Source organism: Cetorhinus maximus, chromosome 18 (assembly GCF_964194155.1).
Source record: "Cetorhinus maximus chromosome 18, sCetMax3.hap1.1, whole genome shotgun sequence".
Lineage (NCBI taxonomy): Eukaryota > Metazoa > Chordata > Chondrichthyes > Lamniformes > Cetorhinidae > Cetorhinus > Cetorhinus maximus.
The window spans coordinates 28,585,345-28,603,177 of NC_135896.1; the positions used below are offsets into that span (position 1 = coordinate 28,585,345).

Here is a 17,833-nt window from a genome sequence, read left to right on the forward strand (position 1 = left end):
GGCTGGGGCCGTGCGAATCCCCAGTGGCCTCCACAGTGGGAAAAAATCCCCGGCCCCGCCACTGGGTTTAGTCCCGGATGGGAAATTTCTACCCAATTTTAAATTATTTTCAGCAAAATGTTGTTGCATTGTCTTGAAAGCTTGATGGGATATATTAATGTTATTGTATTTTATTTTAAAGAGAAGAAATGAAGTCCCATTGTTCAAAAACATGCATCTCTAAAGGGTTAACAGGTAGAGCTTGATGCTGGCCTGATCCTATACTAAAAATAACTCTCTAGCATGAAGGAACACTCCTATTTTGCTGGCAGCAGAGATTTTTCTTTTGTATGGCATAGCCTAATTAGATAATGAGTTAAGGATTGAAATAAAGAATGTAATTCACGCTCACTGTAAATGGACTAGGCTTTTAGAGAATTTTTATAGATAAAAATTAATACACAAATCAAATTGTATTGCAACAGTTTTATACTCTTAACTGTGTCAGACATATGTGCAAAATAGAAACCAGGTTGCCTGTAAGTGATGATAAAAACAGAAAATGCTGGTGAAACTCAGCAGGTCTGGCAGCATCTGTGCAGAGAGAAACAGTGTTAATGTTTTGAGTCCATATGACTCTTCTTCTGACGTTAACGCTGTTTCTCTCTCCACAGATGCTGCTCGACCTGCTGAGTTTTACCAGCATTCTCTGTTTTTATTTCAGATTTCCAGCATCTGCAGCATTTTATTTTTATGTTATATTGCCTGTAAGTGATGTTTTGTAATTAAACATAAGGTTTGGAGACAACATATAATCAGAAGAATAATCTGCTTAGTGTTTCTAAGATGCCAGCCATATAATATCAGGAACTAAATACAATTGAGCCTTATCTGCAAGAATTTTTGTAAGAGTCTAGAGACCATCAGTTAGAATACAATTGAGTAGTTTTAATTAAATTTTCACAAACTTTCGGTTTTATGATCTACCATAACTGTATAAGTTAAGGGGATATCTAGTATGGAGTAGAATTAGCTATCTGTGCACCTTCTGATATTTGACTTTGAGTGAGGAGACCAACAGATTGGACTGCCAGCGTTTGCTTTCAAGAATATTTCAATTTTAGAGTGGAAAACTTTGGGCTTGAAAGTGCTTGAAACCTTGCCAGCACCACCACTGCACCCCCACCTGTCCCATAAATGAATAATTAAATAATAAGTTTAGACAGTGCAAATAGACAATTGGAAATAAAAAAGCCAATGTCAGGTAGTGACTGTCAGTTACTTGCAAGTTTGCATTATCTTTAATTGAGGTTTTACTATACTATTAAAACCATTCTGCTCTGAAATATTAATACTTTGTGTCAAGTTTGCTCTTCAAATCAGTCACTTATGAGAAGTCATATCTTACACTTTATGAAGGTAGTGTTGTTGCAAATTTTCAGCTGAGTGTGATATTCCTCAGTAAGAAATATTGCAGCATAATGGGGCACAATGTTAAAATTAGAACTTATCCATTTATGAATGAAATAAGGAAGCACTTTTTCACACAAAGGGTAGTAGAAATTCTCTGTCCCCAGAAGTTATGTATTCTGGGGCAATTGAAATTTTCTAGACTGAGATTGGCAGTTTTTCATCAGCTAAGGGTATTGATGGGGATCAAAGGCAGGTCAGTGGAGGGTGAGGTACAGGTCAGATGTGATCTAACTGAATGGAGGAACAGGCTCGAGGGGTTCAATGGATTTGCTTCTGTTCCTATGCCTCTAAGTTAGGTCAATATTTATAATAGAATTCAATACGAGGCTTTCCTAATGTTAAAGCCAGAAAGTATTACTGTGCGATTAATGGCGCCATGATTCATAAATGCAAGGACACGAGAAATGTGAGTCTTGGATTCAAATTTTTAAAATAAAATGCATGGTGTGGCCTGGGGACCAAATCTTTGCGGTCTCCAACAAAAGAAGTAAAGTTTGGATCTTAACCAGCAGTTTTGGTCCAATTCACTAGATTAACATTTTATGACATTGTGGCATTTCATTTGCGAGGAAAGAAAAAGCCATTGGGACCATTACAACTTTGCAGAAGCCAAAACAAATCTCCTGTGAGCGGACTGAGACATTGAAAGTTATGAAAGCCATGTGATTTTTAGGATATTATGCTGAAACTGAAGTTTTAAATGGAGCATTGACATCATTCAGTCCTGGTGGTTAGCCATCTAAAAATAATTTTCACAGTTGAATGGTTTACAGATTATCTGGTTGTTTTTATCCTTACTCTTTGCAAATCCTACTTTTAAAAATCCTTTCAAAACAAAAATGCAGTGAGCCTAACAAGTAGAATATATACTGCTTGCCCACAAATTAAGATTTTTATTTTTATTCACTAGGTTTACTGGCTAACTTGTGACCCCATCACTTATAAATTGTCCATTCAGCATTATTTGTGAGGAACTTGGCTCAGATTTTTGTGACTGGAGAAATGCCTGTTTTCTATTTCACAAGCTAACACCACTGGTTCTAGAGATGTTTGACTCCTGAGAACACAATTTTATTAGCAGGAATGTTTTTTTAAAAAAAATCTGAACAATCATTTAGAAAATGTCTGCAGTAACAATTCTGTAGCATTTCTTAAGAACTAACAAGCCACTTAAGTGGCATAAAGGGCATAGTTTGTTCACATATCTATAGGATATGCAGAATTATTGAGAGATAGATTGATGTTAAAAGTGCAAAGCCTATTTTTATAGGTATAAGTCTTACAAACGATGAGGTAGGCAGATTTTTGGTGGGAAAAGAATTGCTCTCAATAATGCATCAGAAGCAATTGACATCATAGGAAGTGATGAACAGGACAACATCATCTCGACTCAAGGAATTGCAACAAATTTACTAAAAGTTGCATACATTTAAAAAGGAACACATAGGTAAGACATGAATATTACTATTAAAAGAAAAAGGTACATGACATATATGGAATACATTGAAAGTAATTGTTGGCATATTATGCAAAATATGTTTTGACTCAGAACAATTTTGGTATGGTTGTAGCAACCAAGGTAGTAAAAGTGCAGATAGCATGATTAATCAAATTATGCTTTACATGATGCCATAGAAGAAAGGGGATGTTGTGCTGGAAGGAAATTCCCTTGGTCAAATTATCCTGACAATTAATGGATAAATTGACATATAAATGGCGATTGCAGCTTGAAATAGGTAGCGAGATCTTTCAGATAAAACAGTTGATGAGAAAATTAAAGTTGAGGTCTTGAGATGGCAAGGTGTTTGCCTTTGAAGATTTGAAGGGGAAAACTAACCTTATGTATAATCAAATATTCTATGATTATTGCAATGTGATATCAATATGAATTTTCAGGGTGATTTTGATATTACATAATGGTGCACGAAATAACAATGATATAGCAAATTAATAAATGTACTTATTTAAGTGCACCACTCATTTTCTTAACAGACCAAAGAAGACCTAGTCATGCTTGAACCAAAACAGGAGAGTACCACTCAGCACAGCTCAAATTGTCATCACTTGAATTGAACATTAGCCTAGATGCACATAGATTTGGGTATGATTTTGAGGGGAAGGCAAGGCTTGTCACACAGGATTGGCAGTGAAGAGTATTCACTAGCCATCTGATACTGGACAAGGGTGTTTCATGGTGCATGCCCCTACTGAGTTGCAGGATGCATATCTTATTTGGTTTTAATTCACTCAAAGGCAGTTGAAACCTAGACCCATTTGCCTCCTTGTAGGCACTAGTTGCCTAGGCTGAGTCAAAGATATAAACACTCAGATGTACATTTCCATGTGGTAACAGTTATTTTTGCTACAGTCTGCCATTGAGCATGTCACAAGAGAAGTGGTAGCTGTAGTGGAGGTCTTGGTAATGTTGGGTTAAAACACATTAGGAGAATCTTTTACAAATGTTTTCACTCTTGCTATGAAGGCTCCTGCCAGAGGAAGGTGCCTACATGGAGCTGGTGACCTCCGCATACAGCGGGGTTGCTCTGCCACTGGCAAAATGCCAATGAGCCTTCTAAATTGCCCCCAATTGGGTCCTAATTTGCTCCCTGCTATTTTCATGCCCTCTGCCTCCAAGCCCGCCACCCTGGGCCAGGAAATTCAACCCACTGTGTCTGTACAGGAATCCCTAATGACTACACCAACAAGAGAAATGTTATTTTTGTGCTTTTTATAATTATCGTAAAAGACTATTTTAAAAAAAAAATGATTCTAAGATGCCAAAGCCAGATTTTTGTTACCAAGTCGGGTAGCTCAAGTCAGGAAATTTCCTGACTCAACAGTCCTGCCTTGCTATAAAGGTCCCTATCACATGCAATATTTGCTCTGGAGAGGTAGGGGTGGAATTGAGTTAGGCGCACCAACCCTGAAAGCAGATCAGAGGTGGTCATGGGGGTGGGTGAGTGCTGAGGTGGGCTTGTTGGAAGGCCCACCTCAGTTCTCTGAGGCTTCACCCCAATTGTTTTAAAACCTGTTAGGCCCTCACCCTCTCATTCTCTCCCTTCCCATGCCTATCTCATACTCTTCTATGCTCCCTCCATGCCATCTCATACCTCAGTGACACCTCATACCCCCATGCCACCTCCATAACCACTCGCCCAGTGTCCACAATGGGCGGACCCAGGGAGAAACATAGAGATGAACAAAATAAACTTCTAGCAGTCTAAGGGAGCTCTCATTCATCACACAGGGGGAAAAAAAACTAATTCATGAAATCCATTCAGAGTTTAAATCCCCTCAAGTGGTAAATCTGTTGTAAAAACAAAGTTCAATTCACTAACCACATCAAGACAGCTAATCCTTTAATAGTCTCTTAAAACTATCAATCAAAGTGTGAACTCAGCCCCACACCCGCCGCCGCCCCCCCCCCCCACCCCACTTCCTGCTGAGGTAAGAGTTTTTGGACCTTTTTAAAATTCAGCAAAGCACTGGAAATGGACTCAGCTATAATAACAGCCCTCGGGAAATGTCAACAATGAAGTCTATTGAAACAGCAAGAATGGATGGTCATGCTTTTTCTAAGGTACACCAGTTGGCCTGTCAATCAAAGCAGCCCAATCGTATGTATTTCTTTAACCCTATTTGACAGCTGCAGCCTTTTTTCATTTTTAAAGGTCTGAGGATTTAAATAACCTCAAATCATGGCACCTAAGTGGGCCATATCAACCCTTCAAGGGGGTTTACATCTCCTCCATAAATTTGTGACTCCCACACTGTGGGTTAAGCCCTTGGAATAGCGAAAACGAGCTCTGTTTAAACTTAGCACTATTTTCAAATGGCACTGCTGAGTTTGGGTTACCTGTCTGAGTGATTCACACTCCAACCCTTTCTCCTCCCAGTGAAAATGATATCGGACTGACCCTGTGAAAACCCAGCCCTGAGGCTCTGAAAATCCACAGGGACTGCTTCTCGGGTTAGCCTTACTCCTAGTCCTTTTGATCATGTATGCAGCATTCCTTACAAAGGAGCAAATGCAGTATTTTGAAATATTCTTCTGAACCACAAACGATGCTTTGATTAAATTGCCTTTTGCATGAAAATGCTACCTAACCTTTATCGATGCTGTGTGCAGAACATTTTTTACAATGGATGCAGATAAAACTAATTTTTGAAAAGCATTCCCAAATTTAATAAATGTATTTAACTGGCTATAGAATAGGATGAATATGGGTACATCTTTTTAAGAAGTGCTGTAGCAGTAAGAATGATGCCACTTATGATGTTGCAGGCTTTCTATTAAATTATTAATTGATTTTTTTTGAGTACGCTTCTAAGATTCTGTGAGAGATGCCATTTTATTCTTCTGGTAGAGGCTATCAAGAAAGCAGCAGAGTCTACTTAGTAGAAACATGACTCGTGTATTTTCTCATTTATATTTCAAGAGTCCAGTAGATTAACATATTTTATTCAAGAGTCTGGGAGTCTATACTGTTTCTGTGGTGATATAATGGCATATTTAAGGCTACAGGGTACTGCCATTTTCAGGTCAATGCAAAATAATTTGGGTGTGCATTGAGATGAAAGCTACAGTCTAACTTGAGAGACAGATCTTGATGTAATATCCAGTGTAAGGCTCCCTGCTATGAGAGTCCCTGCTAGAGGGTGCTTGTATTGATGCCAATTTGTGTTCATCCCAGCTGCAATATAACTTCAATCCTGTGCAAAACATGTTTTGAGGTTCTCTCAGCAGTTCCTTTGAAGATTTTTCCCCTCAGAAAATTGACTTATGTTTGCAATTTTTCCCCCTGATATTAAACATTAACACTTAAATGAAATTTACTGACATAAATATAAATATTAATATGATATAAAATAATCTTCATATTTCAAGTTAACTTAAGCATTGGTTGAAAAAGTATACAATAATTTTTGGCTGCAGTGGTGATTTCAGGTTGGTATCTATGCAGTGTAGTCATTGGGACAATTGTGAATTTAGTACTAAAAATATTTCCTTTTCTTATGAGAAAGCATGGTAGACCAAAATATAAATTTCAATCCTGACCAACCGCATGCCACAAATGATTCCATGGTCCTTGCGATACTATAGAAGAGGAACAGGAGTAGGCCACTCAGCATCTTGAGCCCATTCGAAGTATTGTCCATGTCTGTAAGGATCCTTATGGCTTGCAAGTTTTCCCGTAATATTAACTCCAGTGATTTTTATGCTGGAATAAAAGATAGCATAACAAATTTCATGGAGAGTCCAATGCCTCAACTTTTTCAAATTATTGCATATGCTCATGTAAAAGTCAAATTTTTGAGACTGATGTTTTTAGGACAAAAGTCAGTGGGTCGATGTTTACATGAGTAATGTTTTTAAGGGATTGACATGTATGCTTGATTTGGGCCCAGAAAGGACTGTTGAAATGAAATAAAGTAAAAACCAGTAACATTAAAGAATTCGTATTAATGCTGTAATATTTATTTATTTTATAACAGCACAAGCTATATACATTTCATCCAACACAGAATAAATATATACCCTAACAAATTGACTACACCATTTCACATTAAAATCCTTCAAAATCCCTCTGATCACCATCTGAATCAACAAACAATTTCTCCAATAATCTGGTTGTATAACATCATCATATGGATCTTCATCATCATCATCAGCATCATCATCGTTAGTACTGGGATAACTTAGGCATCATCATTCCACAAGTAATCATTGTTAGTACCATCCTGTGCATTCAATGCTCCATGTTTTAGAAATGATTTTATGACAATTTGGGATCAAGTTCCACGCCTCTGGGCCCATTGACACAATGTTGCTAGTGAGAGTGCTCGAATGTTCCCACCTTTAGTGAATGTTTCTTCGCCTCCCAAAATCCAATTATTCCACGTCTTTCAGATAATGTGCTTGAGACATTTATTTATACTTTGCTTCTTAAGGCAGCCCCTTGGAATCAAAGATGCTTTGCGTTCACTTCAGTCGATGGGCTCTGAGATGGCTGATAAGTCCAGGGTGTGATCTGCAGACTCTACCACATGCAGGGCAGGTGATGCATGAAGGGCCGGGTAGATGAGGCATTTGGAGGTTTTGTGCTCACTCCGGTGCATTGACTTCACTTCTGCCTGACCCCAGTGAAATCTCTCAATGTGTTTGGTGCCTTTCTAAATAAACCTTCTCTACTTTGGTCGGTCATAGGAGTTGGCAGAGGTGTTTAATCTCTTCAGGGATCCTTTGAGGACATCGCTGAAGTGTTTCTGTAGTTCTCTGGGGAGTCTCCTGCTGTGACCAAGTTCTGAATAGAACAGCTGCTTTGGTAGCCTGGCGTCAGACATACAAATGACATGTCCCACCCAGCAGAGCTTGTTTTGTGTGATTAGTGCTTCGATGCTGGGCAAGTTGGCTTGGGAGAAGACGCTGCTGTTGGACTGCCGTTCCTGCCACTGGATTTGGAGGATCTTACGAAGGCACTACTGATGGTACTTCTCCAGTGCTTTGAGGTGCCTGGTGTAGGCTTTCCATGTTTTCAAAACATATATGAGCATGGGGATGCCTGGTAAACTGTGATCTGAGTCCTAGGTTTGAGATCCTGGTCCTCAAAACTCTTTTTCTTGGTTATTTATACACACATCCAAGAGCTGAACAACACTCGAAAGTCCGCTGGGAATAACTGCCACGTCAGTATTGGATGATCGCACATCACAGATTACATCGTTGACAAGGTGGCATTTGAACATGTCCCAGTAAAGCAAATTTTTCTACAGTCTTCCTAGTCTCAAATTCAACACTCCTTTGATCCATTTCTTACAACCGCCTTCATTCAACCAACATTTCCCAGGAGCATGGACAACAACTCCTTTCTGAAATTTCTCTTTTGGGGAGAGTTTTGCATTTGAGTACCAGCATCGATTTTAATTTTGTGCCATCCGCTATACAAAATGGAACTTCTGTGAACCATGTCTTCTCATGGCCAGTCATCTTTACAAAGGCAGCTTTTTAACCAGTCTTGGTAACTGGCATGTCAAAGTTCATTGGTGTTTCATCCATATTTCCAATGCAGGCCAATCAATGCACATCTTCTCTCAATGTCGGGTGACAAATGGTGGAATCTGATGATTTTATCTTTGAGTTCTGGTGGCAGACGATGTGAAATTTTTGTTTTCTGAATGAAAAATACTAAAACGTGCTTTTTCATGAATCGTGTGCACCACCCAGCACTGGCCCTGAATTCTGGAATACCATCTTTCTTCACTTCTCCAATAGCATAGAGTCAGGTGGCTCTGTTGGTGATAACATGACCATTTTGACAATGCCTGTTAACCCATTGTGCCACTTTTTTCTCCAGGTGACGCCACTTGCTCAGTTTTCCTATGTTGGCGTATTTATTCTTTGGCATCATTTCTAGTTTATTGGATATCTTTCTCCAGTCTGTAATTATTTTCTCGGAAACATTAAACTCCCTTGCTGCTGCACAATTGTTAGTCATCTTGGTGAATGGTACAACTTAATTTTACATTGAGTTACGTACTTGTTATTCTTTCTTGAAGGCATTGTGATAACTCATGAGTTACACATTAGTCTTGTTGATTGGCTAGGAGAATGTTGCTAGAATTGGTGGAGGGAAAGTTTAATGGTTCCTGCTTGTACCTTCAAACTAATGAATTGTAGTAATTACCGGTAAGTAATTAATAATCACAATGTGGTTTTATTCCAGAAAAATTAGGGTCAACCTTTACATGAGCTTTATGAAAAGTTGTTTTTTGGGCCAAAAGTCATGGATCAACTGTTACACGAGGTCGACTTTCATACGAGTATATACGGAATCTTAAACTGTCTTCATGAGGATTTATTTCATTAGATTCACTAAAATGGGATCCATTAAGCATTATGTTGGTTTTATATAGAACTGTACCTTCAGCTGAATTTCTCAAACATCTTTTAGTGATATTGAGTTGAATTGCGTTGTCCAAGTCCAGTTTCAAATTTATTGCATGTTGTAAATCTTTCAGCTCAAACAATGGAAGAATGCAATTTTCAATATTTTGATCAATAAGGAAACTCCACACCTTCACCCTTGGTAGTCAGACAAACGATACCTTATATTAATTTCCATTTCCCACCATGGAAACAGATTCCTTCTGTTCACTGTTTGCACTGAAATCATAAATTCATTCTTTGTATTATTGTTTATCATTGCACTACAAATAATAAACAATGATTGTAGACAATTTTAAAATGTTTGTTTTCAATATGATTAATTACTTAATACAGTTCACTAATTCTTTTTGATGAGCCCACTGATTTTAGTACAAGAAAGTGGATAGCAGTTGACAATTCCTACTCTGTTGCTCTTTTAACATCCTGTATTCATATTGCTCATGTCAAGTCCACCTCTGAATTGTTAACATTTCAATACCTATGCAATTTGTTGTTAGCAGTGACGTTTCTCCACCAACCTCAAAAGTAAATTTTTGCATGATATTCTGTTCCTTACAGCCCCTCTTCCTACTCATCTTCTGCTTAGAGTCATATGGTGATGGTGATAATATCAATATTTCCAAAGATTTAACTTTTAATGCTTCTTTATTGAATATGAAAACATGTAAGAGTTTTTTCCCATCCTTATTTGATCATTTTGATATTTGCATTGTTTCTGTGCTGAGCAACAATCTTCCTAACACTTGACCAGCAAAAATCATTCAAAACTAGTTAAAGCTTTGCAATGCATCCTGCGCTTAAAATGCAGCAGAGTCTTCTAGGACCACTGTTCAAACACTGTCTGGGCACTAGAGACCAATAATATGTATGTTTACCACAGTGAGCATGGTCCATTTGGTTCTAAGTAGTAATTCTCATTTGATATTGATGTCTTGTCACAATTGCTCAGTAGCAATCTTGCATAAGATCTAGCAAAAGCCATGGCAGTTGATGGTGTATGGAGTTAGAACACTGCCCACACAGTGTTACATTGGCCTAGGATTTCCTCGAAATGAGTTGTCCCTTTTTTAAAAAAAAATACACTGTCGATGGCTTGCAGGTGGTGTCACAAGCATCCTTCCTGGGTCTGCTCTTTTCGATAGTCATTGGTTCAGTTATTGGTTTAACTGTGTAAAATGGGTATAAGTAGCAGTAGGAGAAAGATTGAGGAGATTGAAGGGTGGAATCACAGATTCCTAGCTGTAGGTGCCACCAAAGGCGGGTGGGTAGGCAGCAGGAAGGCCACCCATTGGATTTTACATGCTTCCCTGCCGTCAAACCCACCAGTGGGGGAGCATAAAACCAGCCCTTAGTCTTCTTTGCAGGCCGCAATTTAACAGGTAGAGCCTACCAGCAGTGCAAACCCTGGAAACTCAAGGTTGCATGTGTCATTGGTTTTCCGACAGTTGAGATGAGTCCAGGGGAGACTTGTGGGAAGCATTTTAAAGGCTGACAAGTGACAGAAACGGCTTCCACCGATGAATTTCCTTGCTAAATTTTTCTTGCGCCATTCCTACATGTTAACTTATTCATTATTTTGTAAAAATTATCTCCCCATTCTGCCTGTTCCTGTGGCTTTTAAACATACATATTTCTCATACTGTGCAGAATTAATTCTCTACAAAGATCACCTAATCTCATTAATTTCATTCAGGCTACAAAATACAAAAGGTTAATGTTTAACATTTCTTTCTGTTCAAATGTTCTGTGCTTATAATCACTAAAAGTTCATGGGCATGCCATGTAATGATCCTTTTGCTAACTCTCTTGTTTGGTAACCTTCAGCTCTTCCCCCATCCTTTGTAATTCCTTGTAAAAATTGAAGGGTTTTTTCCCAAGGAAAGATTAATGTACTTAAGGTGTAGCTTAACTTTTAATTTTTAGCATTCAATGATTTTTCTCCAACTCTTTTTTTAAAAGGAGAAAATCCTGTTTGTCCACAGGCTTTAAATTATACTCTATATATTGAGCGAGACCGAAATTACCTGTTTCAAGTGAATGTCCAAGGTGGTGGACTTTTTCAGCCAAAACTACGACAATCATGTTCTCAATCTCCTGTCAGCCCACACATGCCATTACTATTTCTGTTTCCTTTGTAGATCTGTTTTATCACTTAAATATAGGAGTCAGTAGAATTGGAAGTATGTAATAATGAACCATCTCTTATTGATCCTAATGTTGAAGATCAATGATTTTGATAAGAAACGCCACTCCACTGTTTATGAAGAATGGAGAGCAAGGGAACAATGGTTGAAAAAAATAAGCACAGCAGGAAAAAATAAAATCTTAATCCCTCTTACTTCTTTAAGAGTTGATGGTATCGAGAAAAAAAGAATGCAATCAAGGAAGGAAAAAAACATTGTAAGGTGTGATCATAAAACTGAAAGGTATTAAATGAAGAAATAAAGAATAGGCATCAGGTAAAAAATGAAAATCAGAACAAAAGGAAAAATAAATAGAGGAGGGGAATATCAAGAATAAAATTGGAATAACATTCTTGTCTTAGTGTTGTGGATAATCATTGATGAGATTTCAGATATAGAAATTTCAGTAGCTTGCTGATGAAACATTTGAGGTATTATAAAGCTCTTTTTGTGCGACAAAGCTTTCTATACAATGAGAAGTCCTGTCTATAATACACGTCACAATTAGCTCTGTACTCTAACAGTTAAATATATTCTGCACTACACTGCCCTTTTACTGTCTTAAACCTGCTGTAAAGTGATAGGCCTTTGTAACTGTGCTATTTATTGTCATGTGTTTGCCACTTTTTCTTCATCTTATTCTTGGTTATGTGTATGTATTTTTCAGTTACATGTTGCTTTCAATGCAGCAGAATAGTGTTCTAACAACATTCCATTTAATATGAAGAGGGTTTTCTAGCTCAAACACTCTAACCTGCTTTGAAAGCAGTTAAGGACAAAAACACCCTTCTCTCTAAAGAAGCTTGCTGTTGCATCAACAGTTTCATGCTGCCCCGACGCTTCATTATAAATGCTACTCCTTCAATTTATTGAATGTGATCTTGCTTTAAGGGAGAGTGCCTTCAATGAACCCTCAGTACACATGTCTACCTTTTAATCTCACATAAGAAGCCGTTTGGACAAAATTTCAATGTTGGATTAAATGCAGAATTAAGAGCTATAATCACAATTGTCATTGTTCCATGTTTTTCATTTTCTTTTTAGAAGTTACAGAAGGATCACTTGTTAGCTCAACAGGTTTTGAAGAGTATAGTCCAGAGGTTGGTGCAGCAAGACAAGTTCCAAGCTTTGAGTCTCACTGTATGATCAGCTCAGATTCAGGAATTGAGATGGCAACAGGAGATTCTATTGACTTGGCCAAAACTTTGGTGGACCCCATAGGGTCACAGAAGGCAGAAGACCAAAACTATATTGACATGTGCCGTTCTGGAGAATCGAAAACTCAGGAGTTATCCAAGACATACTGGGAAGAGAAGATGATGTCCTTTGTAGATAATACATCAGCTGACACAGAAGCCTCCCCAGAAAATCTGAAAAAGTCAGTTGAGGAGATAAAATTAATAGAAGAAATGAGCCCCTGTCTGAGTCCTGAGGAACCAACAACAGCACCATATGTGGAAGAGCCTTCAGATGAAGACATTTCAGAGAAATGGGAATTGGAGGACATCCAGCACAATATTCACACAATGGATCCTTGTGCATCGCCAACCCATGTTTATCTCACTGAGATAGAAACCATTGTAGATCCCAATAGCAGGTGCAAGTCTCAGCATGAACAAGAGACTAAACCAAAACAAGGATCCGATGTAGTGCCAACTGTGACTGTATCAGAGCCTGATGATGACAGCCCAATATCCCAAACGCCTACTCCCTCAAGCTCAGGTAACAATTGTTATGTGAGTTACTCTAATAGGTTGCTGGTGTGTGTACAAATCATTTCAAATTTGTCTTTTATTCATTGAACTACTGTAATTGTTTTGTGTGTGTATATATGTTGACATTCTATTCAACTTGAACATTTGATTCTTTTTCCCTTTCTTCTGGCTTGTTGATTGAAAATGTCTTGAATGTTTGTCAATCTGTGACTTCTTTTATATAACTTACAATGATAGTTTTCTGTTCCTTATTGTCTATCCTGTTTACACGGCTGGGCGGTTTCACTATCAGGAGAGAAAACAAAATGTCATAAAAATGGCCAATGGCAGCCCAAGTGTGAAAGGACGCAAATAAAATGCGAAATTTAAAGGAGAAACTATGCATCTCTGTGCTTGCTAACATGAGCTTACACTGATCGATGCATGCTTAGTCAATGCAAATAGATTTTTAAAATGCATATTATTTATTTCAAACAGTTACCCTCCTCTCCTCCCTTAGTCTTTTTTCCTGTTTCCCTCACACTTTCTCTTTTTAAAAAAAATAAAATTGAATAATGAAAAAACTGCCTGTCTTCCTTTCTCTATTTTATCTCACTCTACTTGTCTTATTTTCTTTTACCTTTGACTCATAAGTGTTAGAAATTAGAGGAGGTGATTTTAACCTACCAGGTGGCTAGTTAAAACCACACAGGTTTCTTAACCACCTTGACCATGATTTTTATGCAGACTTCTGGACAGATTTAACTTAATCTAGGGGTTTGTTAGTTAATTTCTGCTGAATTAATGTTTAATTCTGCCAATTGCTGCCGCATCCCAGCTGGTTACTGACTTCATTCTTGGATTACCAGCAATCAGCAATAGAATTGCTGATCAAACCTCGGCAAAGACGGTGCCTGTTAAAATGTCTGAGAGCAGATATCCACCTTAAGTAAAAATATTAATATGAGGGCCAATGATAGGCACGCAGGTGTAAGAGGGATTTCATCTCAGACAGGCTGAATTGTGTCCAGATTTTCCAGCTTTCCCTTGCATGAATTTGTGTTGCAGGCCCTTATCATTTATGGCTTTTCTATAAAATGCTTTGTCAATTGCTCTATGGATGTACCATATTTTTTTTCAGTGCCAGTGAAGAGTGCATTACATAAATGTGGTCAGACTTCCACAACCTCAACTAACTAAATAAAGCTACTCATTTTGTGTTAGTAAGAATAAAACTATTTTTCCAACATGCTTGGTTCACATTCTCAGGAAATTCTCTGAACTTATATTTTCACTTAAGTTTACAAGGAAGAGTGTCTCAGGGAAAAATAGCTTTGCTTCATCTTTTATTTAGTTGCGCATGAAGAAAAGTGTAACCTTTCTTCTGGAAAATCCATTAGTTCCACTGCATTTTTTTCTTCCTCAACGTTCACGACTCTACAAGCTTTTACCTTTCTACCAGTTTCTCTTCTTTATCTTCCCTTCTGTTTGTCCTTGCAAAGTACTGATTCTTTCCTGGGGTACAGTTCCATTATGCTGGTCCCTTTCTTGTACTATGCATGTGGGAGCATTGATAGCGGTTGTTGATAGAATATTCAACCATGGACAGCATCACAGCAAGCCTATTCTGCTGCCTCCATTTCTCCAATCTCCACAAATCTGTGCATAATGTAATAATCCTATACTTTTCATACAGTGGTAGTGGTGTGCATGATATATAGTCTATTATTTTGCTTTGATGGATTAAAAGCCGTCACTTAGTGCTACGATTAATCCAATCTTTTTGGAAGATCTCATTGCTGGTGCATGTTGTTCCCAGCATTATTGAAAGTAATTTTAATAAAGTTTTATTTCATAAATGTAATGGATAAAAAATGTTAATCATTTTTCTTGATACATTTACCTTCATTGTTAATGATGATTCATGTTTTATAGTAATTGATTTTAGCTTATAAACTACCAATATTCCTGTTTCTGTAAATAGGACTGGCGTTGATATCCTTTAGTTAGTTTTTTACTGCAATTTTTTTTTCATTTCTTGTTCCTTAAAATGGGGAGAAGTGAAATGCACCATTTTTGCAGTGTGTGTTGTGGCCCTTCTAATTTTTGGCTGTAAAATAGCTGAAAAGGTGTGAAAATTTTCAATTTATTTTTTGATGCTTATGCACTACCTGATGTCATGTCCATAAAAGAATATAAATATTTAATGGAATGACATGAGCTTATCTTCTGTTTGAAAACCACATCAATATGATAATGCAATATGATAATTAGAATGCATAGTAGCTCCAAATTTAGTTTCCATTTTTTAGCTTCCTAAAACATGGAGGGACCTTCAAGTTAAATGCAGCTTACAGTTTTGTTTGAATGACTCTTAAAGTTCAAATAGAAGCAATATTAAAAAATTATAATTATAGCGTGGCAATCAATCTTTGTTACTGTGGAATACTCTACCTTGCAGTTAGAAACCCATTAATAATTTCCAGCTTTATATCCTGCTCGTGACAGTAGAGCTTCTGTTGTTAAAATTAATGAAGAGCTTTTCCTTTTAAATGTTCTTCTATGCCACTGAGCAGAGCCCTGGGACTGTACTAAATAAGCCACTAGCTATTGTACTGTGAAGCACTAGAAACGAACAGTAGGATTATTAGGGAATGCCTCACGTTGCATAACGAATGGTTGAATTCCCTGCTGCACTCTTGCCAAGCAGGAAGTGTTGGATTTATACTACTGCACCTCCCTAAAATGAGTAGTGAAAAAATGGATGGAAATGCCATAGCTGGCTTGTTCTTGAATGCCTCCATAAGACCAGCCAAAGAGAGTTTTAGCAAGGTGTGGTTGCAGAATGCTTGCCCACCATCTTGATGGCTGAGAGTTTCAAAATACATTTGAAAGAGGAATCAGTTTTACCAGTATGTACTTCTAGTCTAGCTCTTTCTTCAATGTACAACTGAGTTTTAAAAGTGACAGAACTTAACAGATGTGGTGTTGATCATAAATGAGGTATGACTTGATGTGCTATTGCAGCAGCAAAAAGAAAGTAACTTTGGATGCTCACTGAGCATATTTTCTGTCTGCATTTATGATTGCAGAAGAATCTGATTCACAGATTGAAGCAGCTTACCATTTCCTGGAGGAGGAACGCCCTGCTGCTGACAAGACTTCAGAGCAAACTCAGTGTTTTTCATTAAATGCCACAGAAGAGGAGAGGTCCCTAAGCGCTGCCTTAACAAAAATAGATGAGTCTGAGCAGAATTTTCCAAAGCTACCAGCAACAATATTAGACCTTGATGCTAGCAGTGCTGAATCTGGAGATTCTGAGATAGAGGTAGTGCCAGATGAGTCATTGTCTGTGGAAGAAGTTGAAGGTTGCAGCTATATGACATTCAGACAGGTTGGTGGAACTCCACCTTCTTCTGTTTCTTCGGTCCAGTACAGTATCCTGAGGGAGGAGCGTGAAGCTGAGCTCGACAGTGAGCTCATCATCGATCCATATGACGCTTCATCAGCATCTGAAGAGAGTTTCCAAAGAGAACAAGACTCCCCTATGAAATCTAACAGCATGGGGAGAGAATCTGATGAAAAAGCCTTAACAATGGACAGCCAGCAAGAATTGGACCTTCAGTCAAGTCGATCAGCCGAGTATCCTTCATCTTATAGTGTCAAAGGTACAAAGGGAACAGATGCAGCCACAGCTGAGCCCCCCACCCCCCTGAATTATTCAGAAGCTTTCATCACACCTGAAGTAGTAGTTGAAGAGCCATCTCCTGAAGAAGCCTCTGAAGAAACAGCTGGAAAAATAAGTGATAGCAAATCCTCAGATGGAGCCAAGACTGGAAAAGATTTGGAGAGCAGCCAGCCCATTTCTTCTGAGCGGTTTCTGCTGATACTAAATAAGAAAACAGGTAATTTTAGTCATTACTCTGATCTTCATAATTTATTTTAAACCGTCTTTATGTTTCACTAATTTAAAATTTATAATCCATCTGTTCATAACTTTCCTTTTTATACCGAAGTGCTCAAAAAAATGAATTGCTTGATATTGATTGCATGTTCAGTTATTTAATATTATTTTACATTTAGCTTAATTTTCTCCCCTGCTCCAGCCCCCACCCCATGTCTCGTACCCTGAGAATTTAAATGTGTTGTATAATGTCCAGCAACCATACAGGTAAAGTAAGTCAAGTGAAATGTAAACAGCTAAATTATTTATGAGGCAGTGCACTTGTATTTGACAAATGGCTGTTCCAGTTCTTGAAAATGTTTTTCGAGGTGCAGCTCTGGAGCGCACGTTACATCAATGTGTTCTGTTATCCCCCTTTGCCACTGTATACCTCTGTAGTCAAAGACTTGAAAATGGCAAGAGTAACTGTCAATCCCTGCCCACCTACTATATTAGTAAAATTACTGTCAGACTAATTGGGTACAGCTGGGGCAAGAATCAATTTGGGTCATAAATTTAAAACCGGTTTTTCAATCTGGAGAATGTGATTATTTAATTAATTGATTATTTTGAGAATGTGTTTTTAACCACCTATCAAATAAATAAAAGGATA

The 17,833-nt window shown here is 37.9% G+C and overlaps 1 protein-coding gene across 4 annotated transcripts in view; it reads left to right on the forward strand.

Moving 5' to 3' along the window:
* rtn1a (reticulon 1a) overlaps positions 1-17,833 on the forward strand; it is a 185,906-nt gene that overhangs the window by 74,460 nt on the left and 93,613 nt on the right. For 2 of the 4 annotated variants that reach the window (XM_078562280.1, XM_078562281.1), the window contains 2 exons: positions 12,628-13,305; positions 16,370-17,182. The exons of the other annotated variants lie outside the window; for them this stretch is intronic. In XM_078562280.1, the coding sequence (XP_078418406.1) occupies positions 12,628-13,305; positions 16,370-17,182 (1,491 nt within the window). The remainder of the gene's footprint in view (positions 1-12,627; positions 13,306-16,369; positions 17,183-17,833) is intronic. 4 annotated transcript variants of the gene reach the window in all.